Source organism: Tympanuchus pallidicinctus, unplaced genomic scaffold, assembly GCF_026119805.1.
Source record: "Tympanuchus pallidicinctus isolate F22 unplaced genomic scaffold, pur_lepc_1.0 scaffold45, whole genome shotgun sequence".
Lineage (NCBI taxonomy): Eukaryota > Metazoa > Chordata > Aves > Galliformes > Phasianidae > Tympanuchus > Tympanuchus pallidicinctus.
Genome location: NW_026294764.1, coordinates 901456 through 926972, shown reverse-complemented (window position 1 = coordinate 926972; position 25517 = coordinate 901456). Strand labels below are relative to the sequence as shown.

Sequence of the window (25517 nt, the reverse complement as noted above, 5' to 3'; positions counted from 1 at the left end):
AGAGTGCAGCATCTGCAATTACAAAGCAAGAAAATATCCCCAGCAGAGTACCAACTATAGAGAGGGAGTGCCTATGGAGAGGAGAAACCCTATGAAGCCTGTCCCTTTCCAGCCCCCACCCCACAAAGCAGGCTCCCAGCGATGTCTGTGTGATGCTGGGGCAGCACTGGGGAGGTGACAGCAGCCACACACCTTCCTGCATCCCTGTGGGCCCAGGGATGGGGGGTTGGGGTGTGGGATTTGGGATCGGGGCCCCTGGCTGGGGTTCAGGGCAAGTGCAGGGTGCTGCAGCCCCTGCGGGGATGCTGCTACCCATAATGATCCCTCTTTGCCACACTTTTGGGTTTTCTCGGTGATGGGTGGCCCAGCCCCCCGTGCGGCAGCCACATGCGGGTTTCACAATGTATTTTGGTCAGTGTTTACAAGAAAAGGCTGCGGCGAGGGCTGTGGCTGGGGATTCCAGTAAATGGCCCCTGGCCTTCCTCATTCTCAAGAATAGGAAACTGCGTGACTTCTGCTCGGCGTTTTGCTGCGCTGCTCCTGTGAGGGGCCAAGAGGAGCAGAGAAAGTGCCATAATCCACAGCGCTTTGCCCTGTGTGCGAGGCTCTCTTCCCTCTGGGAAAACACATCGGGGGATCGCAGCGCAGGGTCCCACAGTGCCTGTATGGGGATGCTCACGGCCCACAGCGTCCAGTGGATGCTCCATGCTCCCATAGGCAGCGGGGTGGGCAGGATTGGCAAAAATAGCACCGGGCGCCCTCTGCCCCAGCAGTTCAGTAAACAGGAAATCTATTCTTAGCCCCATTCATGAGCCGTGTGCCGGTGGCAGCTCCCCGCTCCAGGCTTGTTTTGTTCCGCGCCGGCACGCGGTGACGCCAGGGCGGAAGGCGGCCACACCACGATCTGACCCGAGGGCTCCGGCCCGAGGGCTTCCCCTCGGCTCTGCATCCCTGAGCCGCCCCAGCCCCATCTGTGGGGTTTCCAGGGGCCGGAGGGGTGGGTGAGGATTTGGGAAGCGCTGTGCTGTGTCCCAGCCGTCAGTGGGCGCGGTGGGACGGGCTGAGTTGGGTGACCTTAAAGGCTTTTTCGGACCATAATGATTTGATAATCCTATGAACGGGCGTATGGGGATGGGCTGCTGGTTGAGGTCTTTTCCAGCCTCACCGATCCTATGAGTGGGCACGGTGGGGTTTGGGTTGCGACCGGACTCGACCTCAAAGGTCTTTTCCAGTCTTAACAATTCTGATTCTGTGGTGGCTCTGTGACTCTGCCGGCCTCGCGCTGGGCGGCACCGTGGGTCCAAGCTCCTCTCACTGCTCCCCAGCGGCACAAATTGCTCCGGAGGAGGTGAAGCCATCGGCTGAGCTCGGCCCTTGCCGGTTTCCCACGGCCCCCAAAATCCGCAGAGCGGCGACGCCACCGCCCGCACGGCACTGCGCGCGGACCCGACCCCGACCCGGAGCGCCGCTCCCCAGGAGCGCTGCTGCCCCCGGGCGGCCGCTGTCAGCACTGCGGGGCCGCCGCCCCCTGCAGGAGTCACCGCCCTCCCCCGCCCTCCCGCAGTGGTTCCGCCCTCGCTCCCCCCACCTCACGTAATGGCCCCGCCCGCTCCCCCCCGCCTCTCCCAAGAATGGTCTCGCCCACCCCTCCGCGTCGCGCCGCCCGACGTGATGACGCACGACGCACGGCGCGTGCTGGCGCGGCGGTGTCATGGCGGCCGGCGCGGCGGGCGTGCGGCCTGCGGGCGGCTGCGGCCGGCGGGGTGCATGCGGGAGGGTCCTGTCGTGGGAGGGAGTGCTGCGGACGGAAGGCCCCGGGAGGCGTCTGTGCTGAGGCAGCTTTAACCGGCAGTGCCCGAGGGTTGAAGTTTCCTGTGGAGGCCTCTTGGATGGGGTTGTGGGGCCGGGCAGCGCTGGCGCTGCACTGCTGCGGCCTCACCTGGCTGTAAGAAGGGAGAAAGTTATCGGAGAGCGTCCGAAGGAGGGCAGCGCGGAGAGGGAAAGGAAGAAAGGGCAACACGAGGAGGGGCGGCTGAGGGCCCTCGATTTGGTTGGCGGAGGGGCGGCGCTCAACTCTGCTCTCTGTGGCACAGGAATGGCGCGGAGCTGGGCCGGGGGTCCGGCCGTGCTCGGCCTCGGGGGCGGTGGGCTCAGCCCCGGACTGCCGGAGCTCAGGGAGCATCGGGACGCCGCTCTCAGCCGTAGGGTTTGGGTGGTGCCGGGGGTTGGACCCGGGGATCCCTGTGGTTCCCTACCAGCTCGGGATGTTCTGTGGTTCTTGGAGGTGCCGTGCTGCTGGTGTCCGTTACTGCCTGCCCTCTGCTGTGTCGCCGCTAGGTGGGCCCCGAGTCCTTGCTGCTCTGCAGGAGGCAGTAGCAGAAGTTTGAGCTCTAGCTTTCACAAAGGAATGGGGGGAGGACTAAATGAGATGAGAGATCCTCCCGGTGCCCACCAGAGCCAGCTCCAGAGCGGGTTAAGTGAACCGTGCAAAGTGAAGGCAAGGAAACTTTGGGCAGCGCCATGCAGTGGGCAGATCAGCTCGCTGTGGTGCAGGGTGTTGGCTGGGATGTGTCTGTGTTGGACCATAACGTTTCAGGAGGATGGGAGTGCGGTTAGTGTGACTGTTGAGTGCTCCAGCAAAACCGCTTTCTTGTGCCCTGGTTTCCCCTGCTGCAGAGAGGTGCTGACAGCCCACCTCTGCCTGCTGCAATTCCTGTGTCTTTTGTTCACTGCCTGGAATGGCAAACCAGAGCATGTTTTGGACTCACTAGAGTCTGAGGTTGGGGTCCAATCCCTGCCTGTATCAGTGCGATGTGCTCAGCCCCAGAGACCCCGCAGCTACAGGATGAGGACTGAGCTGAGCAGAGCACACCAAACGAAGCTGAGATCCTACAAAGGGAGGAGTGTAATGGTGTGGGCCATGTGTAGAGATTGCAGCAGTGGGTTGTGAGATTCTGTAATGCACAAGGGCACGGAGGCATTTTTTCCCTTTTATTACAGGTTACCACAAACCACCGCTAGCAAATAAATATAATAAATATAATTTTTAAAAGGCGGATGTATCTGGATAGCAACTTCTTATAGTTATCACCAGGAAGTGTGTGTGTGCATATATGTGTAGATAGCTCACCTTTGCAGCTACACCCATCAAGGGGCCTCAAGAATATTTCTTTGGGAAAGTGCCCTACTGGCTGGAGTCCTGTTGCCCATTTCACCCCAAAAATGTGATTCAACTGTGTGTGTTCCCCTGGTTGCCTGGCTTTCCTTGCTGGCTGGGGCACTGGGGAAAGAAGTGACAACGGACAAAAGCACTTTTCGTTTGGAGAAGATGAGCCTGGTGCCAGGCAGCCGTCCCCACCCCCAGCCCACTCAGTGGCATGCGAAGCACTCGCCCGCCTCGCAATGCGCCGGGTAAGGAAGCAACAGCTGCTGGGGTCCTTTTGCTGCCTCAGGAGCTGCGACAGCACCCGGGAGCCAGGGATCTAAATTTAAATCTGTGCTTTGTGTGCTGTGCACGCGAACGCAGCCTCCAGCCCCCAGAGTCCGGCTCCTCAGAGAGGGGGATCTGGAGGAGCTCTGGCTGGCTGGGGCTGGGGGCTCAGCCGTGGGGTGAGAGGAGGAGAAACAGCGTGGGGAGAACCACCATGGAGCCTGCGTCCCACCAGGATGATGCAAAGAAGAGGCAACAGAAGGAGAAGTCCAAGAAACCGGTGCCACCAGTAGCCCCTCGGCCAGCCAGGGCTCTGTTCTGCTTAACCCTACAGAACCCACTGCGGAAGGCATGCATCAGCATCGTGGAGTGGAAGTATCCTTCAGGTGGGGGTGCTGGGGATCAGGACCCTCGATCTGCAGGAGGAGAGCTCGCAGCACGCTGCTGCGGTGCCGTGCTTGGGCTTTGTGCTTGGCTGTGCCACTGAGCCAGTGGGGGAGCAGGAAAAGCAATTGGGGACACCTGGAGGATGTGTAAAGGGCAATGGTGCCAGTTGGGGTCAGATGAGCTTGTGTGGGAAGATGGAACTGTGAAGCCATGGGGATCTTTTATGTGGTGGTGTAGGAGCAACTGGGGTGGCAAGGGGCTGCTGGGTGTGAATGTGTTTTGTGCCTGTAGGAGCTGTGCTGAGAGAACCAGGAGAGCCTGCCGGGGTGGGAGAGGTGTGGTGGGGATGGGGCCAGGCAGAGCAGCAGAGCCAGCCTGGGAAGCAGCAGCTGAAGATGGAGCTGGAGACTGCAATGAGAGGGGCTTGGGGTTAGGCAGTGAAACCATGGTGGCATCTGTTCAGCCTTTCTGACACCCTAGGCTGAGAGTAATGATACTGCCTGCTCTCCAGCTGCCTGGAAAAGATCCTGTGCCATGTCAGTGCCTCAGCTTTGTGGCTCTGACAGCAGACGCTGCAGAGCAGAGATGAGCCCCAGTAATGGGAATGTGTGCAGCGATACCAGACCCATGCACTAGGTATCCCCACAGAAGATGGTCGCAGCTAATCCCTACTTGGCAGCTCTCCTGGCCTGACATCCCTAACTGTCCCACGAGGGCTCGTACATCCTGACCCTGAAATGAGGGCAGTCAGGTGCAGGGGGGTATAAATACAGCCGGGTGATGCCACTGCAATCCAGTGCCCAGAATTGTTTGTACTGCCCAGGTCAGAAACACCTTCCTCTCCCTCGACACTCCTTTCCTGATGCATTGATGTGAGAGAGGTCCTCTGTGATCTGCACGCTCTGGCCTGTGCTGACGCAGGACAAGGGATGTGTTTGGGTGTGCTGGAAGACATAGGGTCTGTTTCCAACTCTTCCCCTGCTGCTCGGCTGCGTGCACAAGTGTCCTCCACACCCATTGCCCATTTGAGAGAAACGCAGCTCAGGGAAGGATGTGCTGGTGGGGCATCCCAGAAGCAGAAAAGGAGAATTCTCCGATTTGGGCTCTGCTCCCCTTAATGGTCAGAGAGTCCCTTTGCAGTATGGGAACAAGAGATCAAAATCCACTTCCAGCACTGCGCTGCCTGGCTAAAGTGGCAGGACCTGAGCTGTGATTCCTGCTCTGCTTACGCAGCTTCACCAAAAAGTCACGCATCTCCCTCACCCTCCATCCCTGCACCCACACAAAGGCTGTGATGAATGGTGGCAGGGTGGGCTGCTCCTTTCACCCCCTTTGAGCAGGCACCCAGGTGTTGCTCACCCTACGGTGCCCAACCAGACAGTGGCATGACTGCTGCAGCCCTGTGCTGCGTAATTATCTGGGAATGGAGATAATTAGTTGATTAACCATAGGGTAGGGAAATGCTAGTATGGCTTCAGGGCTGCTGTACTGGGATGCTGAATTTCAAGGGCTGAGCTGCAGGTGCTCGCAGGAGGCTCTGCCCAGGGCGGGATGGGACTGGGGGGGATTTGCAGTTGGCAGTGTAGTTGTGGGTAGGGATGGGGATGGCAGATCTCAAAACAGCTCAGAAGTGGGCACTGGCTGTGGTTGTAACTGTGGGTTGGAGAGGAGGAGGAGCCACGTGAAGTGTGCTGATTTACAGGTGGAGCAGCACTTTCATTTCCTCCACCTGCACTTTGCTCCAGTGCTGCTGATGAGCGCAGGAAAGGCAAACGAATTGGAGAACTGGGAAGCACTCAGCAGTGAACTGGAACCAAAAACTTTTACATGTTTTGTGCCATGCTGTACCTAGAGCTGGCAGCCACGATGTCTCCAGGTGCACAGAGAAGACTCCTTTGCTTTTAGGCATGTGCACAGCTGGAGCACAAGCCTGTGTGGCCTGGATGCGACCGGCAAAGGACAGCGAAAGAGCATGGCTGGCTACTGTTCTTCCAGGGTGGCGTGGGGTGGTGGGTTTCAGCTGTGCTAAAAGGAGAGGCTGTGGTCCATGGGGTGGGAGCCTTGTCATGGCCAAGGTCCTGTGGGAGCGTGAGCCCTTTTGGGACTGCTGGAATGTGACAGCTGAAGCTTGACCTTGAGGTTTCAATGGCACAGCAGAGCAGTGACAGCAGTAGGAGTGACCAAGTGGCTGTCCCTGGGCCTTGGAGGTAAACAGCAGCCCACCCCCTTCATTCAGAGGTGCCCCAGGGCCCAGATGACCCAATTCTCTGTTCCATGGAGGGAGAGAGACTCTGGCACTCAGCAGAACAGCCATGAGTGCGCTGCTGTGTGGGCTGGGGGACGCTGAGGTGTGAGCCATGTGTCTGCTGGCTCAGCTGCCAGCCTGGGGTGGCACAGTGCACCTGAGGTCTGCTGTTCTGCAGCATCTCCCTCCTGGCAGCTGAGCACCGCAACCGCAGCCAGGGCCACCGTGCTCTGGAGTGCAGCGCTCTGTGATCTCTGTTATGGGAGAGGACCTTGAGCCTTCAGAGTGGCTCGCTGAAGGATGAGTAGGGGGAACTCCCAGGTTTCCAAGTCCTCAGCTGCAGCCTTTCGCTCTGTGCTTTGTCCCCTTACGTCCTGTGCGGGTGCTGCCCCTCTCCAGGTCCTGTGTCTAACCCTGCTTCAATTCCCTCTCCTCTCCAGAGACCCAGGAATGGGCAGAGGGAGGCTGTTTCCCTGTGCTTCCCCCACACACACCCCAGCAAGGCAGGGACTGCTTTCCCATCTCTCTCTCTGCTCCTTAACGCTGTTTCAGACCTTTTGAGATCATCATCCTCCTGACCATCTTCGCCAACTGCGTTGCCCTGGCCATCTACCTGCCCATGCCGGAGGATGACACCAACGTGGCCAACTCCAGCCTGGTGAGATTCAGCCCTCCTGCCACCCTCCTCTCTGTAAAGCTGCGGTCAGCCTTCACTGCTCCATGGAGCTCATCCTCAGCGTGCCTGGGCGCCAGGTGATGGCATCTGTGGGGCTGCTGCCCTGCGTGGTGGCACCACGTGTCAGTGCAGCGCGAGGCCACGAATCACAGAGACACCGCTGCAGAATGGGTCTGGAGAGTGGCTGGGAAGAGCTGTAGGTTGAGGGCAAAGGCAGCTGGGTGGTGTGAGAAGTACAGGGGAAGGAAGGGTCTCTCTCTCCCTTTTTTTTTTTTTAATCTCAATGCTTCCAAAAGGAAACTTCCTGTTCCAGAAAGGCTGCAATGCTTTGTTTTAGCATATTTGGGACTGAATTGCCTGGCCATTCATCTCTAAGCTGAATTTTAATTCTGGGACATTTTTTTAAAGAGGAAAAAATAAACCACCCAAACCTCTGTTAAGGAGAGATCACTTCTTCCCAGTCCATTATTCTGTTGTTTCCAGTCCCTCCATCTTGCCTGGAATAAGATGTTTTGGTGTGATCCAAATCAATAGCTTTCATTATTTTCAGTTCACTGTCCCTTTCCCCCTCTTGGATGCCGACTGTAGTTCAATCCGTATTGATTTCTATTGTGAGTCTGAGTTTGGGCACTGACTCAAAGCATCCGAATATGTTGTTTATACCAAAATGTTCTCTTTGCTAATTTCAGGACTCCCCAGTGCTGGGGTGGATGTTGTGTGCAGGCAGTGCTGGCGACTTGTGGCTTAAAAGCACCTCTCTGTATTCTCTCTGTCCCTTACAGAAAAATCTTAAAGTGGTCCAAAAATTTGAGATCTGGAATAGCAAGGAAGGATTTTATTTGAGCGGGTTTCTTCCCTGGCCATGGGAATGTGACAGGGTTTGAAAGGTGCAGAGAGGTCTGTACCAAGAGATGGGGATGGCAGTGACAGGGGAGAAGCAAGAGGTAGGGGTGGCAGCAGTGGATGGGATTTAGCTGAGACCAGGATGCAGGTGGGTGCAGAGCCGTGGGACGCGTGGCAGGGCCCTCACTGAGCTCATTGTATGAAGGGATTTCATCTGCTTGTATTTATTACAAATCATTTTTTTAAATACTCTGCCCAATTTTATTTTTCTCAGCCCGTTGCCATATCAACAGCCCCGGGTATCAGCAGCCTGGCAGCCCCGCTCTGCACATTTCTTTGTCTTCACATTCTGGTGCCTTCGAATGAGCAATCCCTGCTGTGAGCAGAGCCAGATGCCCATTGCCGCGGGTGATGCTGTGCTCTGCGCAGGGCTGCAGACAGAGCAGCAAAGCCTCGTTGGAGGCATTCCTTCCAGCAGCAGCGAGATGCTGCAATGGCTGGGGGCTGCAGGGAAAGAGGCGGCTTGTTGTGGAGGGTCCTGTGTGGCCTCAGGGGCTGGGAGCTGATGTTGCTCTGCAGGCTGGAATTGTGTTGCATTGCATCGGTGTGGTGCGCAGTGTTATTCCTGCTGCTGGGTCTCATTCAGAGCCTGCAGGTCAGGTTACTCCATGTCGCCTAACATTGTTGAAGCATGTCTGTGCAGCCCAGCAGGCTATGAAGATCCGCAGCTTTTTATAGTACTTTTTAAAGGCTGGGCTTGTTGTGCACCCAGCCCCAGGGCAATGCCAGAACAGGTATCAACCCTGCCAGAACAAAACGTCCCCTGGCTGCTTTCTGCTGCTATCCAGTGGCAGCAATAAGTCTGTCCTGGCTCAAGACACGGCTTTGTGGCCTCATGAGTCTCCTGCTCAGCATGTCCTGCAGCTACACCCATAATGTGGGGAATCCAGGAGGTTTGCTGTGATCTGCCTGAGCGAGAGGCTGTCCCACCTCAGCTCAGTGACACACTGACAGTCAGGACATGCTTTTCCTCTGCTGACATTAGCATCTGTCTACAGATTACAGCTAGACAAGGAAGGGGAAACCAGACCCGCAGCTGTAGGACAGGTTATGGGGGGGATCTCTCCAAACAGCACTGATGGAACCCTGCATAGCACCTAATGACCGTGCTGTGAGCTTTCCTACTTCCTACAGAGGTGATACCAGCAGGACAGGTCAGGATGATCCAGCTCTGTGTATGTGATTGGGTCTGCAAAGCACATAACAGAGCTGGAGCTGTACGGATGCTTGCAGCCTCCAAGGAAGGAGTAACTCAGATAGCAGGGGCTGCCTGCTGTCTCTCTCTTGGCCCAGGAGTTCACTTTTGGACGGCTGGGTGCTGATTCTGGGACCAGCCTGGGCCTTGACAGCTGCTGATCTGAAACGTGTGTGGTAGCTGTGTCTGTGTGTCTGGGATTGCAAGGATGGGCTGTGGGGGATCCGTCACTGATAAACGGGGAATGCAAGCATTGCATCAGCTTAGCTGAACGCTTGCAGTGCAGCCCTGATAAGACCCGAAAGTGCAGTGCTGAGGTCTCTGTTCTCTCCACTGCTTCCCTCAGACCTAGCGAGGTCTGGTGCTGTAGGATGGCAGTCATGCAGGGACACTTGGCATGCCCACTGCTTGTGGATGTGGCAACTGAGCAGGCACCGCGTCTGAGCCTTGGCTGTGGTTGCTGGTAAATGGGCAGTGCTTTCTGTTTGCCAAGGCAATGGCCCTGGGGGGGATGCAGAGCCATGGTGTGCTGCTTCCCTCTGCCCTCTGGGTGCCATTCCTGGTGCAGAGCCCAGGGCTGCTCTGTGCCCTCCATGGGGTGCACAGTGAGGAGAGGGGCTGTGGAAAACCAGAAATATAAATATCCCGGTTCATTCGACTGCTTCAGAGGCATTTTAATCCTGGCCTGGAAAGAGCCATCAGCATGGCTGGCTGCAATGGCAGTGACAGGCAGAGCCAGGTGGGCACCCAGCTCTTGGCCGTGCTCCCGTGGAGGCCAAGCTATTCCGGGCCCGGTGGCTGTGCGGGGTGCCAGGATTCAGCTGGCAGCAGGCACAGCTCTGCATGGTGAAGCTCCAGGGCCGGTTTCCTTCCAGCAGCTCAATCTGCCATACTGGGGTCTGGTGTTAGGCGGAGGGCCTTGAGACCTGGGAGGCACCAGGGAGCCACGGCACAGCCAGCTCGTGTCATGGCGGCTGTGGGATGGCTGCAGGACGGCCCCCGGGGCCTCAGCGGGAGAGGCTGTGGGAGGAGAGCTGTGGGGCAGTGGAGACAGCGATGCTGCAGCCGTGTGGTGTGAGGCTGAGGCTGGTGGCACTGCTCTAACAGGGTGCGTTCTGCTGCTTGCAATCCCCAGGAGAAGTTCGAATATGCCTTCCTGATCTTCTTTGCCATCGAGGCCATGCTCAAGATAATAGCTTACGGGTTTCTGTTCCATACGGATGCCTATCTCCGAAATGGCTGGAATGTGCTCGACTTCTCCATCGTGTCCCTGGGGTAATGAAGGGGGGAAGCTCCTCGCGCTCTGGTTGCATGGTCCATAGCCTGTCAACCACACTCCTTTTTTCTGCTGACTGCAGTGGGTTTTAGGACAAGATCATGGAATCACTAAGATTGGAAAAGACCTCTGAGATACCCGAGCTCAACCCCAATCCATCCCCACCATGCCCACTGACCATGTCTCCCAGAGCCACATCTCCACATTTCCTGAACGTCTCCAGGGATGGTGGCTCCACCACCTCCCTGAGCAGCCTGTGCCAATGCTGACTGCTCTTTAGGAGAAAAAATTGTTCCTAATATCCAACCTGACCCTCCGCTGGTGCAGTGCGAGGCCATCACCTCTCGTTCTGTCACTGTTACCTGGGAGCAGAGACCAAACTCCTTTCAGATAGATGTAGAGAGCAATAACATTTGTCCTGATCTCAGCTCATTGCCTTCTCCCAAGGGCCCCATTTTCTTGCCCTGGAACCCTCTGTAACTCCCATTTCTTCTTCCCTGTCCTCCCAGTTCCTGTCAGATCTCCTTGCCCTGGGTAGCAGGAGGGCACAGTGTTTTCCAGTGTTTGGCACAGGGAACGGGCCCACTAGGGATAGGATGGGAGGGCGCCTGGGTGCTCGGCAGAGCTGCTTGCACCAGCTGCTCCAGCAGAGATTCCTGGTCTCCATCCTCATGCACTTCTCTTCCTCCTCGTCCTTCCTTCCTTCTCCCCTTTCCCCTCCCTGCACTGTGCCCTGGCTCTTTCAGGCTTGTCACCATGACCCTGGAGCAGATCAATGCAAAGGAGGGAGGGTCTCTGGGAGGGAAAGGTGGCTTTGATGTGAAGGCCCTGCGAGCATTTCGTGTGCTGAGACCTCTGCGCCTGGTGTCTGGAGTGCCAAGTGAGTGCTGGGCCCTTGTTAACAGGAGGGGCTGTGGGGTTTTGGCCATAGGACAGGTTCTGTTTGCTGCTGGTCCACACCCAGCCACAATATGGATGTAGAAGTGCTGCAGTGTCACATCTCCCTGCTGCTTGAATTTGTCAGTGCTGGGATCTGCAGGTCAGCATGCACATAACTCCCACCGTGGCTTGGTGTCAGCACCTTTGGGTGGTTGGTGCGTTCAGGGTCTCACTTTAGTTTCTCTTGGCAGAGCTCTCATTTTCCTGTAGCTTATGTAGATACAGCCGTGAAGAGAACAACAAAACGGATGGGCATGAAATAGTCTCCAGCACTGCCTGGAGAATGGCTCTGCTGGGGTGTTCCAGCAGCCTGCATTGCGGGTGGAAAGCAGCAAGAAATTGCTGCAGAGATTTCAGTTCATGTTGGGACTTTCCTTGGTGTGGGGCATTTCAGAGGGGCTGTCAGGAACACAGGGTGCACCCAAAGCTGTTTGAGATGTGGCTGAGACCCTCTCCTTTCTCCCTGGTGCAGGTCTGCAGGTTGTCCTGAACTCCATTATCAAAGCCATGGTGCCTCTGCTGCACATCGCGCTGCTCGTCCTCTTCATGATCATCATCTATGCCATTGTGGGGCAAGAGCTCTTCAAGGGCAAGATGCACAAGACCTGCTACTACCTCGGGACAGGTGGGGCTGTGGCAGGGAGTGAGAAGTCAGAGATACCTCTGTGTGCTTTTGGGACCACAGAGCCTCTGTGGTAGCAGAAAGCCTGGGAGTGTGGTGTGGCAGGCTGGAAAGGCACGTGGTACAGGACGTGGATGGGGTGAGGAAGTGGTGAAAGCCTCTGCAGGAGATCGGGGGGTGCTGGGAACTGCTCATCTTGCCCAACCTGCCACTTATGTTACGGCTTTTCCCCACAGATGTGATTGCCACAGTAGGGTCAGAGAAGCCAGCCCCCTGCACAATCTCTGGCCATGGGCGTCACTGCTCCATCAATGGCACCGAGTGCCGAGGCGGCTGGCCGGGACCCAACAACGGCATCACTCACTTCGATAACTTTGGCTTTGCCATGCTGACTGTCTACCAGTGCATCACCATGGAGGGCTGGACCGAAGTGCTCTACTGGGTGAGCTTCAGTGGCCTGGGCTGGGTGCCCAGCTCGGTGCTGGTGAATGCTAGTTCTGCCTGGCAGGACGCAGGACGCAAGAGGTTAGATCAGCCCCCCACCAAAAGATGCCCTTCCCCAGCAATCTTCATACTGTGGTGCACATCCCATCATGCGCCACGCATGTCCACGTGTCACTATCCAAGAAGCCTTTGCTCTCCATATAGACAGACAGCAGAGAGCTCTATCTCCCACCTTTGGGAAAGGGTATAGACCACTCAGTGTTTCTCCAACGAAAAAATGTGTTGTTCAGTCTTTGGGAGACTGTCTTGCTGAGGCTTAGGTATGAAGCTGATGTGTAAATCTGCTCCCAGATGCTTAGGTCTGGCTGTTCCTCCACTGAGGTAAGGAGCTAGGCTCTCAGGTGAATTTATGTCCCACCCAAACGCTCCCTTCAGAGGAACAAAGCTTCTGCAGCCTGCTGGGGGCTCCCAGGAAAGACAGCTGGAAGAGCGTTTTGAGGATACATCGTCTGCCTCTCTCCTTGCCAGGTTAACGATGCCATTGGGAATGAATGGCCCTGGATCTACTTTGTCAGCCTTATTTTGCTTGGTTCCTTCTTTGTTCTCAACCTGGTGCTGGGGGTGCTCAGTGGGTAAGTGCCCCAGTCCCTTCTCTTTGCCAGATTGGTGAGCAGTGTGGACATTGCCCGTGTGGGAAGAAAGCTTTGATATTTTCTGTTCCTTGTCCTCTTTCAGTCAGCCTTTTTCCTTGCATGCTTAGAAACACTGAACCTCCAGTTACCTTTTGTACCAGCTTCTGTGACCATCTGAGATTTTAGCTCAATGCAGAATTCCTTTTCCTGCAGTAAAAGCACCCATCAGCAGATGCAGCCTTTAGCCCTGGCTGGCCTGTCTAGCCGCAGCCTCCTGCAGCAAGGAGCTGCACTGGTGGTGGGGAGGAAGCCAACAAGGAGTTGGTGATATCCCATGATCTTGGATCATGGAGTGAGGCCAAGATGGAGAACAGTCAGTAGGGCGGTCTCTTGGTGCTAGGGGAGTTCAAGGCTGTATCCTTGTCCAAGGACCCGTCTGCCACAGGACTGTGGTACACGGCCTCTGCACAGCTCCTCTCTGCTGCTTGCCTTGTCCCAGGGAGTTCACCAAAGAGCGTGAGAAGGCCAAGTCACGAGGCACATTTCAGAAGCTGCGGGAGAAGCAGCAGCTGGAGGAGGATCTGAAGGGCTACATGGACTGGATCACCCATGCAGAGGTGATGGACAGTCACCGGACCAGAGGAGAAGGTACCAGCAATCTGTGCGTTGGGTTCCTGGGTGAGCATTGGAAAAGTTGCAGACTTGTTTTGTCTAAAAACCCAGGAAACAAAATGCTTTTGCAGAAGCTCTACCTCAGCTGCTGTCCTTAGCAGACTGCAGGGTTACCAGCTCTCCCACTGGCAGATGCACGAGTTTCCCAACAGGGCCTGGGGAAAGACCAAACACGTCTTCCACACCTGCAGCCAGTGCTCTCCTTCTGTTCTGCATTTACTCACATCCCAGCTGGGCCCAGTTTTCTCTGTGCTGCTGATGCTGCTGCTCTTGCTGCAGGGCGGTGTTCCTGGGGCCTGCTGGGTGTGCTGCATCTGACAGTTGCAGCCTCCTGCTCAGCCTGTCTCTGCTGTCTCACTGGGACAGCGGTTCTCCACGTCTCTTCTGAAGGGGGCTCTCTTCCAGGCGTGCTTCTGGGAGAGATGCCCTCCTGCATGTTCTACTCAAGGGCTCCAAGGACAGCTTGGGCTGTCGTTCCCTCTGTAGGTATGATGCCGCTGGATGAAGGAGGGTCGGAGACAGAGAGCTTGTATGAAATCGAGGGCATGAACAAATGGATTCTCTACTTGTGAGTATGCACAGGTGAACCATCTCCTGGGTTTGGCTGGCAGCTCTGGCTGGGCCAGGCTTTTTGTTGTGTGGGGAGAGCTGGGGGCTGTGTGTTCAGGAGGAGTAGAGTCCCAAAAAAAGGAAGCAGAGGTGGCTTTGCTCTGTTCTGCTGGCACTGATGGCCCTGCTCACCCTGTGGCCTTCTCTCCAGCCGGCAGTGGAGGCGTTGGAACCGAATGTTTCGTAGGAAGTGCAGGCATGTGGTGAAATCCAAGTTCTTCTACTGGCTGGTCATCCTGCTGGTGGCACTGAACACCCTCTCCATTGCCTCTGAGCACCATTTCCAGCCCGAATGGCTGACGATTGTACAAGGTAAGACCCAGGGAGAGGGAGGGTCCTGGACTCCTCACTGCCATGTAGACATGGTGGATTCTTACTGTGCCTGCACAGCCATTGGCAAAGCACAGCGACTGTCAGACACGTGCAGACATACCCATGCACACAGGTGTGTGTGCACCATCCACACGTGCACGACTGCACATTGCACACACGTGCTGTGTGCACATACATGCATAGAATATATTCTTTGACACGGTGAACTGGCGGAGTGCATGCATTTACAAGTGTACATGCATAGGCACATAAGCACACATTGCATATGCTCACACAGTACAGACACACAGCACAGGCTGTTATCACACCGCATGGCTCACAGACATGATGTGTAGCACACATACACAGCTCAGCCATGCGTACACTCACTGCATGCAGACACACTCTGTGGACTCGAACATGACTGCATGTGTCACCCTTCTCCTTATCCTTTCCTGGGTCCTCCTTGGAAAGTTGCTATTGCTGCAATGGTGGCAGGGCAGGATGTGGCAGTGCTGTCCTCCATCTGTTCCTGCTGTGCCATGCTGAGATGAACAGGTCCATGCTCTGATGGCCTGAATGTCCCCCCCAGACAACGCCAACCGGGTGCTGCTTGCTCTCTTTGTGGCCGAAATGCTGCTGAAGATGTACGCGCTGGGCCTGCGCCAGTACTTCATGTCCCTCTTCAACCGCTTCGACTGCTTTGTTGTGTGTGCGGGGGTCCTGGAGATCATCCTGGTGGAGCTCAGCACTTTGTCACCCCTGGGCATCTCTGTGCTGCGCTGCATCCGGCTGCTCCGCATCTTCAAGATCACCAGGTTGGTGTGGGAGCTGGGAAGCAGAGCTGGTGTCCGCAGGTGCCAGTGGCTCCTGGGGTGGTGAACGAGGCCATGCTGGCATTCTCTTTGTCCCCAAGATGTGGTGAGAGAGTGAGGAGGAAGACAGAGCAGGGCTTAGTGGAAGTCTTGTGGCGTCCCTTGGAGCTCTGGGTGCTCAGCTGAGATAAATGGGGGTGCTGGAGCCCAGGTCCAGTGGCTTCAATCTGTCTTGCCTGTCACACCACTCTTGGAGCTCCATTTCCATCTCCTGGGGCCTGGCTGGAGGAGTCCCAGCACTCAGAGCCCATTCACTGGGTTGCCCCATTCCACCTCTTGCACACTTCTCTCTCCAGGTACTGGACGTCACTGAGTAACCTGGTGGCCTCTCTGCTCAACTCGGTGCGCTCCATTGCCTCTCTGCTACTCCTTCTCTTCTTGTTCATCATTGTCTTTGCCCTGTTGGGCATGCAGCTCTTTGGGGGCATGTATGACTTTGAGGACATGGAAGTCCGACGCAGCACATTTGACAACTTCCCCCAGGCCCTCATCAGTGTCTTCCAGGTATGGCGCTGCAGCAAGCAGGGCAAGGGAGATGTAAGATGGGGTGCCTGGATTTTCCCTGGGCTGTGCGGCTCCTCGGGATTGGGAGAGGTATGGGTTCATGGGAGGCTGGAACAGAAAGATAGGAATGGGGTCATGAAGAGTGTAGGGTCAGGGGTGGAACAGGATGCGAGACCTGGCAGTGACACTGGAGCAGGACTGAGCCTGGGGTTCTGTCCTGCTTCTCCTCACACTGTGTCTGCTCTTCTCTCAGATCCTGACTGGAGAGGACTGGAATTCAATAATGTACAATGGGATAATGGCTTATGGGGGCCCATCCTTCCCCGGCATGCTGGTCTGCATCTACTTCATCATCCTCTTTGTCTGTGGGAACTGTATCCTCTGACGTCAAAGCTGTGTCCAGGCTCCGTCTCACCCCCATAGACTGCTCCAGCTGCACAGGACTGTGCAGACTGCTCTGTGTGTGTGTGTGTGTGTAAGGAGTGATCTGAAGGACGGGGCCATCAGCCCAGAGCTCAGCACTTGAATACACAGGGTCAGGGATCACCAGCCAGGGCTGTAACAAGAGCTCATCTCCAAGAACGTTTCTCAGAGCAAAGCAGAGGCTGCGGACAGCCCTGGCCATATCCTCCAAACACAGCCAAGTTCATGTCCTTAGTGCTAGCCCTCCAGATATCCTCCTCAATGTCTTCCTGGCCATTGCAGTTGATAATCTGGCTGAGGCTGAGAGCCTGACCTCAGCTCAGAAGGCCAAAGCTGAGGAACGCAAGCGGCGGAAGATGTCCAGGTGAGTGCTGCAGCACAGGGCAGTGGGAACTCCCCAGCCAGGTGCTCTGGACAACAGGATTGAATGGTATTACCTGTGCCCCTGCCCTGAGTTCTGTCCTTGTTTTCCTCTGCCTTCCACTCAGAGGTTACCCAGAAAAGTCTGAAGATGAAAAACAGATGTTGGCAAAGAAGCTTGAGCAGAAGGCGAAGGGAGAAGGGATTCCCACAACAGCCAAGGTCAGTGCTGGTGGGTTGGGCCCTGGGGAGGTCTTGGTGGAGAAGCAGGTGCCTCCTGCCACCAGCCAGGGCTGACAAAGGCTTGGAGCTCACCTGAATATGGCACACTTACCTGCATGTCTGCCTCTCGGTCTCTCTTTCAGTTGAAAGTGGATGAATTTGAATCCAATGTCAATGAAATCAAAGATCCCTACCCCTCCGCAGACTTCCCAGGTCAGTCCAGAAATAGTGGGGATGTTGCAGAGGGACGCTGCTGCAGCCTGGCTGTGTAGTGAAGGTTACGACATCGGGGCACTGAGGTTACATTGCTTCTCTTGCAAAACTTCCTATTGACCACCCTGCAGGTGATGATGAGGAGGATGAGCCTGAAATCCCCCTGAGTCCTCGGCCGCGTCCTCTGGCAGAGCTCCAGCTGAAAGAGAAGGCTGTGCCTATGCCTGAAGCCAGCTCCTTCTTCATCTTCAGCCCAACAAATAAGTAAGCGCTGAGCCTTCTCCCTGCTACTGGCACAGATATCCCTTTGTGCCTGGGGCCTTTCTGTTCTCAAGGCTTAGCCAGAATTCTCTTGCTGGCTACCATGGCTCCCATCTACTGTCCCTCTTGCAGTGTCTTGCTGTCTTTGTCCCCTGCAGGTTTCGGATGCTGTGCCACAGAATCGTCAACGCCACTTGGTTCACCAACTTCATCCTGCTCTTCATCTTGCTCAGCAGCATCTCCCTGGCAGCTGAGGATCCCATCCGAGCCGAGTCGTTCCGCAACCAGGTGCCTGTGTGGCTCTGCAGGGCTGCGCTCCTCCATGTGCAGAGCAGAGGGCAAAAAACAGTGGCAGGCCTTTTGAAATTGCTGCGTTTCTCATGTCACCCAAATCTCATCTAATTCTGGTGCTTGTGCCCCCAGATTCTTGGATACTTTGACATCGGTTTCACTTCTGTCTTCACTGTTGAAATTGTCTTGAAGGTAACTCTCTCTGCTTCTGTGGTCCCAGCACATGGGTCTAGATGTGCTCTGGCCGTGGGTACAAGCGCCAGTCCCCACGAGGGGAGGCTGTTAGCTGAGCCTGGAGTTCTCAGAGCTCGTGATGCCTTGGCAATGCGTGATCTGCCCCAGGGGCCTTGTGCAGTCAGGTCAGGCAGCTGTGTCAGCTGTGCTGTGGTGCTGGGACAGATGGGCTACAGCGACAGCGTTTTTGTGAAGAAAAAAAAAACAGAGTAAGCAATGACAATCTGTGAGTTAAACAGTAATTCAAGCAGCTGCTGCATATTGCTCTCACTGTAAGACATGTACTCTTCTCCAATTTGCTGAATGACGGGAAGAATTTTGCTTCCAGCCAGTGCTATGCAGAGGATTCCAGCTGCAGCCAGCTGTCTGCCTGGCTTCAGAGCCAGGGTGTGAGCAGCACAGAGCCCGCAGAGCTGCAAGAAACTCCCTGCACCCTGTCTGCCTGGGGCTGCAGAGGGACACTGCCCCGAGCCCTGCCTTGCTGCTCTGCTAACTCCTTCTGCTCTCCAGATGACAGCATACGGTGCTTTCCTGCACAAAGGCTCCTTCTGCAGGAACTCATTCAACATCCTTGACTTGCTGGTGGTTGCTGTGTCCCTTGTCTCCATGGGATTCGAGTAAGCACCTCCATGCTTTGTGGAGCAGGCACTGATTGCTTTGCCTGGTGGGGCAGCTGGGGTTGTGCAGCTGGTTCTGTTGGGTAGAAAAGGAGCTGCTAACCCTGGGCGGCGTGTTAGCACCCAAAAATTGTAGCTTTGTGGCCATCAGGCATGGGTGGGAGGCTGGGAGGCAAACTCCTTGAGTAACAAAGGAAAAGTTCTGGGTGGGAATTCAGTCTGGAGTCACTTTGTCCCAGTGGTGGTGTCCCTAACCCTGATGTGGAATGATGGCTGTAGTGATATCTCTGCCATCCCTCAGTGCTGGAGCCTTGCTGGGGCTGTGCTGGGGTGCCAGCATGGAGGGAATTGCTCTGCCTCAGCCCTGCCTTCCTCCTCAGGTCCAGCACCATCTCAGTGGTGAAGATCCTCCGGGTGCTGAGGGTGCTGAGGCCTCTGCGAGCCATTAACAGAGCGAAGGGTCTGAAGGTAAGAGGTGACTGGGATCCTCAACCCATGGGAGGTTATGTGTCAGGCTTTGCGCCCTGTAGGGTTCACAGGGCTGGGAACACAATTCCCACACCCCATCTATGGAAGGAGCTTGCTCCATCCACTGCCCCTTGGCAGATTCCTGCTTTACACGTCTGTCCCTGCTGTCAGTGGGCCAGGAGCAGAAGGTGAGACTTTGCCGCAAGCACACTCACGTGTCCTCTGTCCTCAACCTCTGCAGCACGTGGTCCAGTGCGTGTTCGTGGCCATCAAAACCATTGGTAACATTGTGGTCGTCACGACGTTGCTGCAGTTCATGTTTGCCTGCATCGGGGTGCAGCTCTTCAAGGTGAGAGATGTCTCAGATGGGCAGGAGATGGGCAGCTTTGTTCTAAAAACTGAGCCCGAATTCCTAACTGATGTGGGGATAGCTTCCAGGACTCCCTGCAGACTGAGCTGATCTATCAGCATGTGTTAACTTCCAGTTCATTTACTTTGGTTGCTTCTTTATTTTCCAAGTAGTTTGCTGCCAGGCAGAATGAGCTGGTAATGCCTCAGCTTGGGGCTCTGGAAGAAACGTTGCCACTGCATCTCTAGGCAGCGTTTGTCTGTCTTGACCTAGGATTGACCAAAGGGTCTGCCCTGCCCCAGGGCGCCCTGTGAGCGCCAGGCTGGGTTGTGCTGGCAGCACATAAGCATGCTGGGCTGAGGCAGAGGCCAGAGCTAGCATGGTGGCTGGGAAGGGACTGATGGGTCTGTGCAAAAGTCAAAGCTCACAGCAAAATCACAGCTTTTTCTGATCTCTGTCAAATGCAGGGCAAGTTTTACAGCTGCACAGATCCCTCCAAGCTAACAGAGAAGGAGTGCAGGTAAGAGCTCCCCGCAGCGCAGCCCAGCGGGGCAGCAGCAGAGAGTATGGGGACATTTTTGTGCCTGCATGGGGATCTTGCAGATAAAAATAAGGGGCTGGAGGTCCTGTGCTGCTGCCTCTCATCCTGGGGCAAAAATAGCACAAGGTCACGTCCCCTCCCAGGGGTAAGCAGTGGGTGGGCAGGGGCTGTGCTGGGTGAGTACCGCATCTCTTCTGCTGCAGGGGGCATTTCATCAACTACGTGGATGGGGACCCAACACAGATCGAGCTGAAGGAGCGGGTCTGGTTCCACAATGCCTTTCACTTCAACAATGTCTTCTCAGCCATGATGTCGCTTTTCACTGTCTCCACCTTCGAGGGCTGGCCAGAGTGAGTCTGGTGTGTGCAGGGCCAAAGGGCCGGGTCTGTGCTGTGAGCTGGGGAGCCTTTACCAGGGAAAGAAGAGCTGCCTGGGCTGAGGAGCAGGGCTAACCTGGTAGGGGCTGTGGAGCCAATGGGATAATCTCCTGTTCCACCTCTGTTGGATTTAGGATGTCCCCAGCGTTCTCCGTGTCCTTCACGAAGACAGATGGGCTTCCTCCCTTAACCGGGGTCTCTATTGCCTTGTTTTCCCTCCTGTAGGCTGCTGTACAGGGCCATTGACACTAATGATGAGAACAAAGGCCCTATATACAACTACCGGGTGGAGATCGCAATGTTCTTCATCATCTACATCATCCTCATTGCCTTCTTCATGATGAACATCTTTGTGGGCTTTGTCATTGTCACCTTCCAGGAGCAGGGGGAGAGCGAGTACAAGAACTGCGAGCTGGACAAGAACCAGGTACTGGAGCTGCTGGGATGGGGTGAGCTGGACCAGCCCCGGCTCTAATTGACTGCATCAGCTCTGGGTGCTGGCACTGCTGCCCTGGATGAACTGACCCTTCCCCAGGTTCAGTTCACGCCGGCTCTGTGCCTGTGCCCTGGCACTGCCCCGTGCAGCTCCATGTGGTCACACTGCCCTGCTCTCCCCAGCGCCAGTGTGTGCAGTACGCTCTGAAGGCTCGCCCGCTGCGGCGGTACATCCCCAAGAACCCCTACCAATACCAGATCTGGTACGTGGTCACCTCCTCCTACTTTGAGTACCTCATGTTCTTCCTGATCATGCTGAACACCATCTGCCTGGGCATGCAGGTAAGGGATGGAGTGCAGGGCTCGGCAGGTGGAGGGGTGTCCATGGCTCCCCAAAACCCTTCCTGGGGTCTTTCTTACATGGCCACGCTGCTGGCAAGGGACAAAGTGGGGCAGACTGGATGAGGGGAGCTGCAGGAAGTGGATTTTCATTTTTGCTGACCCCTCCTGAGCCATGGGTCTGGAAGAGGATGGACCTCATGCAGCCCACGCCTCTGGGCTTACAGGGGAGGCTGGGACTGCTGTGGGCTAATGGGATTCTCCTGCCTTCTCAGCATTACAACCAGTCTGCAGAAATGAACCACGTCTCAGACATCCTCAATGTGGCCTTTACTGTCCTCTTCACCCTGGAGATGATGCTCAAGCTCATGGCCTTTAAAGCCAAGGTGAGAGCAAGGCACAGTCTTTCACAGAGCATTGCATTTTGCAGTGAGGTGGTCTTCCTCATCCTGGGTGATGCTATTTGGGCTGCTCACTTTCCTGGCGTTCCTTGCTGCCGGTGGACCGCTGGGCTCTGCCAGCCCTGTGCTTGGGGCAGCACCACAGCCTGGCAGCTAAGGTGTGGGGTCTGCTGAGCCCCTCTTGTTAGACTCTCATTTCTGTGGGTTCCAGCACAGGTTTGCTCTTTCCTGGCAGGGCTACTTTGGGGACCCCTGGAATGTCTTCGACTTCCTCATAGTGATTGGCAGCATCATCGATGTCATCCTCAGCGAGATTGATGTAAGTGTCACGCTGGTCGGGCAGAGGGTGTCCCAAGGAGCATCAGTGCCTGCAGCACCTGCCCCAGGGTGAGCTGGTGATGCCTCAGCTCTGTGGGGCACAGCCATCCTCTCTTCTCCCTCTGCCATGCTCTGAGGAGGGACAAGCCAGGATCAGCCTGTGGCATGGCTATTTCATGGACACAGGGGTCTGTACCCAGCCTACCAACATGTCACTCTGTGCCCTCCCTTCCCAAGAGCCTGTAGACACTGGGATCCCATGGCAAGCAGCATACCTGGTCCCAGCTGGGCCATGAGCAGCACAGTGCGCGGCAACCCCAGCCCCACTTGCCCTGCTTGTCTTCCACATGTGCCCCTCTGGACAGGGAATCTCCCATGTGTCCATCCTCAGATCCTCAGTGCACGTGGGAAGAGGGTGCTCCCCTCAGATCCCTGTGCTCACATCACACTGCTGGCCCGCACTGTGGGCGGATCAGACACGTCAAATTTCAGTGCATTTGCTTTGTGTGTGTCCTTGTATGCAGCAATCAATAGGCTGTCTGTGTATACGTGCACATGTGTGCACTATGCACTACTGCAGAACTCTACACCACACACACAGAGTGAAGGGGTGAGGCAGGCAGTGGCTAATTGCTGAATGCTTTACTGGGAGCACTTTCAGAGCAGCGTTGGTGAGCCGCGTGCCACTGCCTGTCACAGCACAGGGACTTCCACGCCCCATGTGGAAGGAGGGGGGTCATGCACTGCCTTTGACGCATCCCACAGTAACTGGGAGCACTGTAGGATCAGGTGCCACAGCCACGGTGTGCTGAGTGACCTCCGGCTGCTCTCAGTGCTGGGCAGAGAGTGCTTAGGGGCTCTTTGTTGGCAAACCACCTTCCTCCCTCGAGGACGCTCCAGGGCTCACAGAGCCTCAGATGTTCCACCCTGCATGGCCATTCTTGGAGCCTCTGGGCTTCTCAGCCTCGCTGTGCTCCTGGTGAGTGCCCAGGAGCTGTGTGCAATCACTGCACCCACCACTGCTCGCCTTGCTGCTGCAGGGTTGTTGGTGGCTGGTGCTTTGTCAAAAGTGTGACCCTCACAAAAGAAGTCTGCGCCCACCTCTCAGTGCTGAGCCACTCCTGAGTGCCCCAAGGCTCTGGTTTGCAAAGTCTGTCCTTTCTTCCTCTCTTTCCATTCTGCTTCTTTTCCACTCCTTCATGTCTCTGTCTGTCTGGGATGAGAATGTGCTATCAGGAGACCTCGACTCCTCCCAGAGCCCAGGTTCTCACTGTTGTTCCATCACCAGGTTCCCACAGACCCCATGGGATATTCATAGAATCAAAGGAAGGCTTGGGATGGAAGGGACTTCAAAGAGCATCCAGTTGCAACCGCCCTGCTGTGAGCAGTGTTGCCAGCCGCTAAATCAGGCACTAGATCAGGTTGTCCAGAGCCCCACCACCCGGCCTGGCCTTCATCACCGCCGGGGATGGGGAACCCTCTGCTCTCGGGAAGGGGGAAGTGGAGATGGGAGACCCTCTGGCAGTGCCGCCTCGTGCAGAACACGGGGCTGGCAGTATCTGTGCATGTTGGAGCTTGCTCCCCAGCAAACCAGTGCTGTGTGCTGGGTTTTCAAAGAGGCAGAGCAGGAGCAGCATAGCCTGCAGGGCAGGGAGCTGTGGGTTAGCTTCAACCTGTCAGCTGGCCTCCAGATCCCACCTGCCGCATCATGTGCCTGGTCTGGTGGTAACTGCTGGCAGGCAGCTAAATCCCCCTGTCCTGAGCTTTTGCACAGATTTCCTGGCCTGTGTGTCTCTGTTCCAGGCACATGGGTGAGGTGCAATGGGGCATGGAGGTGATAAGTCCCTTGTGGTCACTGTGTTCCTATGGCCATCTGTCTGCTGCCTCAGCCCCACAAAAGACACAGTGCCTTGTCTGACGAGCCCCAGTGTTGGCTTCCTGCCCATCCTTCCCCTGTGCTCCTCACTCATTCTCCTCCTCCTGTCCCCAGTTTCTGTCTTACTCTTTCTTCTGTGTCTGCACCACCACCTTCTGCAATCACTCCTCTCTCATTTCTGCCTCCTTCTGACTCTCTTGTTCTCTCGACAGACTGTTCTTGCATCCAGTGGTGGATTGTACTGCCTTGGCGGAGGCTGTGATAACATTGTAAATATCAGCTGCATGTGCTTGCAGTGGCTCCCTTCCCCCTTTGCTGCCCTTACCCTTGCCAGCCTTCCTGTGGCCAACACGTGCACGTGTCCTGCATGTCATGAAGACACACCAAGCCCTGCTGCTTTCCCCTGGTGTGCAGATCTCCCCTCTAGAAGCCCAAGTGCCAAGCTTCAAAAACGGGTAGAGCTTGCCTGTCGGGGGCCCACGTGCAGCACTGGAGGCTGGTGCATCCCTGAGCCCCCAGTTGCCCCCAGGGAATCTTCTTGGGGGTGCCAGGGTGCTGGGCACTGGAAGAGGCTGTCCAGAGAAGCTGCGAGTGCCCCATCTCTGGAGGACTGGGGACCCCTACCCCCCCCCGATCTGTTCCTCTCTTGTCTGCTGTCCTCTTCTGCCTGCAGGACCCGGATGACAACTCCCGTGTCTCCATCACTTTCTTCCGGCTGTTCCGGGTGATGCGGCTGGTGAAGCTGCTGAGCCGGGGAGAAGGTGTCAGGACCCTGCTGTGGACCTTCATCAAATCCTTCCAGGTCTGTGAGGAACAGCACTCCCCTCCATAGACAAGCATCGACCCTGGGCTGGCAGAGAACTCCTCCCCTCAGGCTGCAGGGAGCTGGGCATCCTGTGCATGAGAACTGGAGAGTGAGGCTGGTGGGAGGCTGTCTGGGGGCTGAGGGGGGCAGAAAGCTGTCTTTTCTTCATGTGCAGGCCAAAGTGCTGACCCCTGAGCAGCTCCAGAGCCAGTCTGCTGTCCCCGGGTCACTTTGGTCCTACGCTGATGTCTCTCACACGCTGTGGTCCTTTTGTCACAGGCTCTGCCCTATGTTGCCCTGCTGATCGTGATGCTATTCTTCATCTATGCTGTGATTGGGATGCAGGTGAGAGAGGCACAGGGAATTCCTCTTGAACAGAGATAGACCTCAGCCTGGTAGCATCTGGGAGATGGGATGGAGAGGGACTGGCTTCTCTGCCAGCCACTCCCAGGGACTGCATATGTTGGGACCATTTTCCCCTGGTCTACAAGGATGCCCCCAATCCCAAAAGCCTCAGCACCCAAAGAACAAGCAGAAAGGGAACTTAAAGACAGAGGCTTTGGAAGGTAGAGAGCGCCTGAGGAAGGATGCTGGAGACCTGAAGGTGTGATTTACAGATGTTTGGGAAGATTGCCATGGTGGATGGAACCCAGATCAACCGAAACAACAACTTCCAAACCTTCCCACAAGCTGTGCTGCTGCTCTTCAGGTCAGTGCTGGCAGCTGCAGAGGGGACCTGGGCTGCAGGTCAGTGTGGAAGCCCTCTGGTTTGAAGTAAGGGACACCGGCGTTTCTGCAGCTGATTTAATTTGCTTTCCTCAAGAAAAATGTCTTGTAGGAATGGAAGCATTTTAGGAGTGGCTCTTGCTTTCCCTGGTGCGGCTGAGCTGCAGACCAGGAGTCCTGTGGGGTTTCTGTTCTGAATGTTTCCTTCCAAGGCTAGATTTTAATCAGTGAATTTTTCAGAAAAGGGGGAACAAAGAAGCAGACCAGGGCTTCCCTTGTCTCCAAACACTTCCCAGCGGAGCACGCAACAACAGCTCCCCCTTCTCCCCAGGTGTGCCACGGGGGAGGCCTGGCAGGAGATCCTGCTGGACTGCAGCTACGGAAAGCGGTGCGACCCTGAGTCCGACTACGCGGAGGGCGAGGAGTACACCTGTGGCACGGGCTTTGCCTACTTCTATTTCATCAGCTTCTACATGCTCTGTGCCTTCCTGGTATGGCAGCTGCTGCAGTCTGAACTCCCTTTCACACCGCTCCTGGTTC

At 56.0% G+C, this 25517-nt stretch overlaps 1 protein-coding gene across 2 annotated transcripts in view; it reads left to right on the top strand.

The window, feature by feature from the left end:
* The first annotated feature begins 1744 nt into the window (after positions 1-1744).
* CACNA1S (calcium voltage-gated channel subunit alpha1 S) overlaps positions 1745-25517 on the top strand; it is a 30236-nt gene continuing 6463 nt past the window's right edge. The window contains exons 1-33 of one of the 2 annotated variants that reach the window (XM_052702522.1): positions 1745-3805; positions 6615-6720; positions 9972-10111; positions 10859-10992; positions 11524-11676; positions 11910-12115; positions 12646-12749; positions 13249-13397; positions 13908-13989; positions 14182-14342; positions 14935-15160; positions 15514-15721; positions 15975-16095; positions 16394-16508; positions 16633-16726; positions 16870-16939; positions 17071-17203; positions 17359-17488; positions 17624-17683; positions 18236-18342; positions 18723-18810; positions 19052-19159; positions 19627-19679; positions 19904-20050; positions 20303-20504; positions 20696-20854; positions 21127-21237; positions 21488-21571; positions 23659-23715; positions 24120-24248; positions 24531-24596; positions 24869-24960; positions 25309-25468. In XM_052702522.1, coding sequence (XP_052558482.1) covers positions 3378-3805; positions 6615-6720; positions 9972-10111; positions 10859-10992; positions 11524-11676; positions 11910-12115; positions 12646-12749; positions 13249-13397; positions 13908-13989; positions 14182-14342; positions 14935-15160; positions 15514-15721; positions 15975-16095; positions 16394-16508; positions 16633-16726; positions 16870-16939; positions 17071-17203; positions 17359-17488; positions 17624-17683; positions 18236-18342; positions 18723-18810; positions 19052-19159; positions 19627-19679; positions 19904-20050; positions 20303-20504; positions 20696-20854; positions 21127-21237; positions 21488-21571; positions 23659-23715; positions 24120-24248; positions 24531-24596; positions 24869-24960; positions 25309-25468 — 4383 coding nt within the window. In that variant the 5' untranslated portion in view covers positions 1745-3377. Of the gene's footprint in view, positions 3817-6614; positions 6721-9971; positions 10112-10858; positions 10993-11523; positions 11677-11909; positions 12116-12645; positions 12750-13248; positions 13398-13907; positions 13990-14181; positions 14343-14934; positions 15161-15513; positions 15722-15974; positions 16096-16393; positions 16509-16632; positions 16727-16869; positions 16940-17070; positions 17204-17358; positions 17489-17623; positions 17684-18235; positions 18343-18722; positions 18811-19051; positions 19160-19626; positions 19680-19903; positions 20051-20302; positions 20505-20695; positions 20855-21126; positions 21238-21487; positions 21572-23658; positions 23716-24119; positions 24249-24530; positions 24597-24868; positions 24961-25308; positions 25469-25517 lie in introns of both variants that reach the window. The other variant, XM_052702523.1, reaches the window with a different exon arrangement.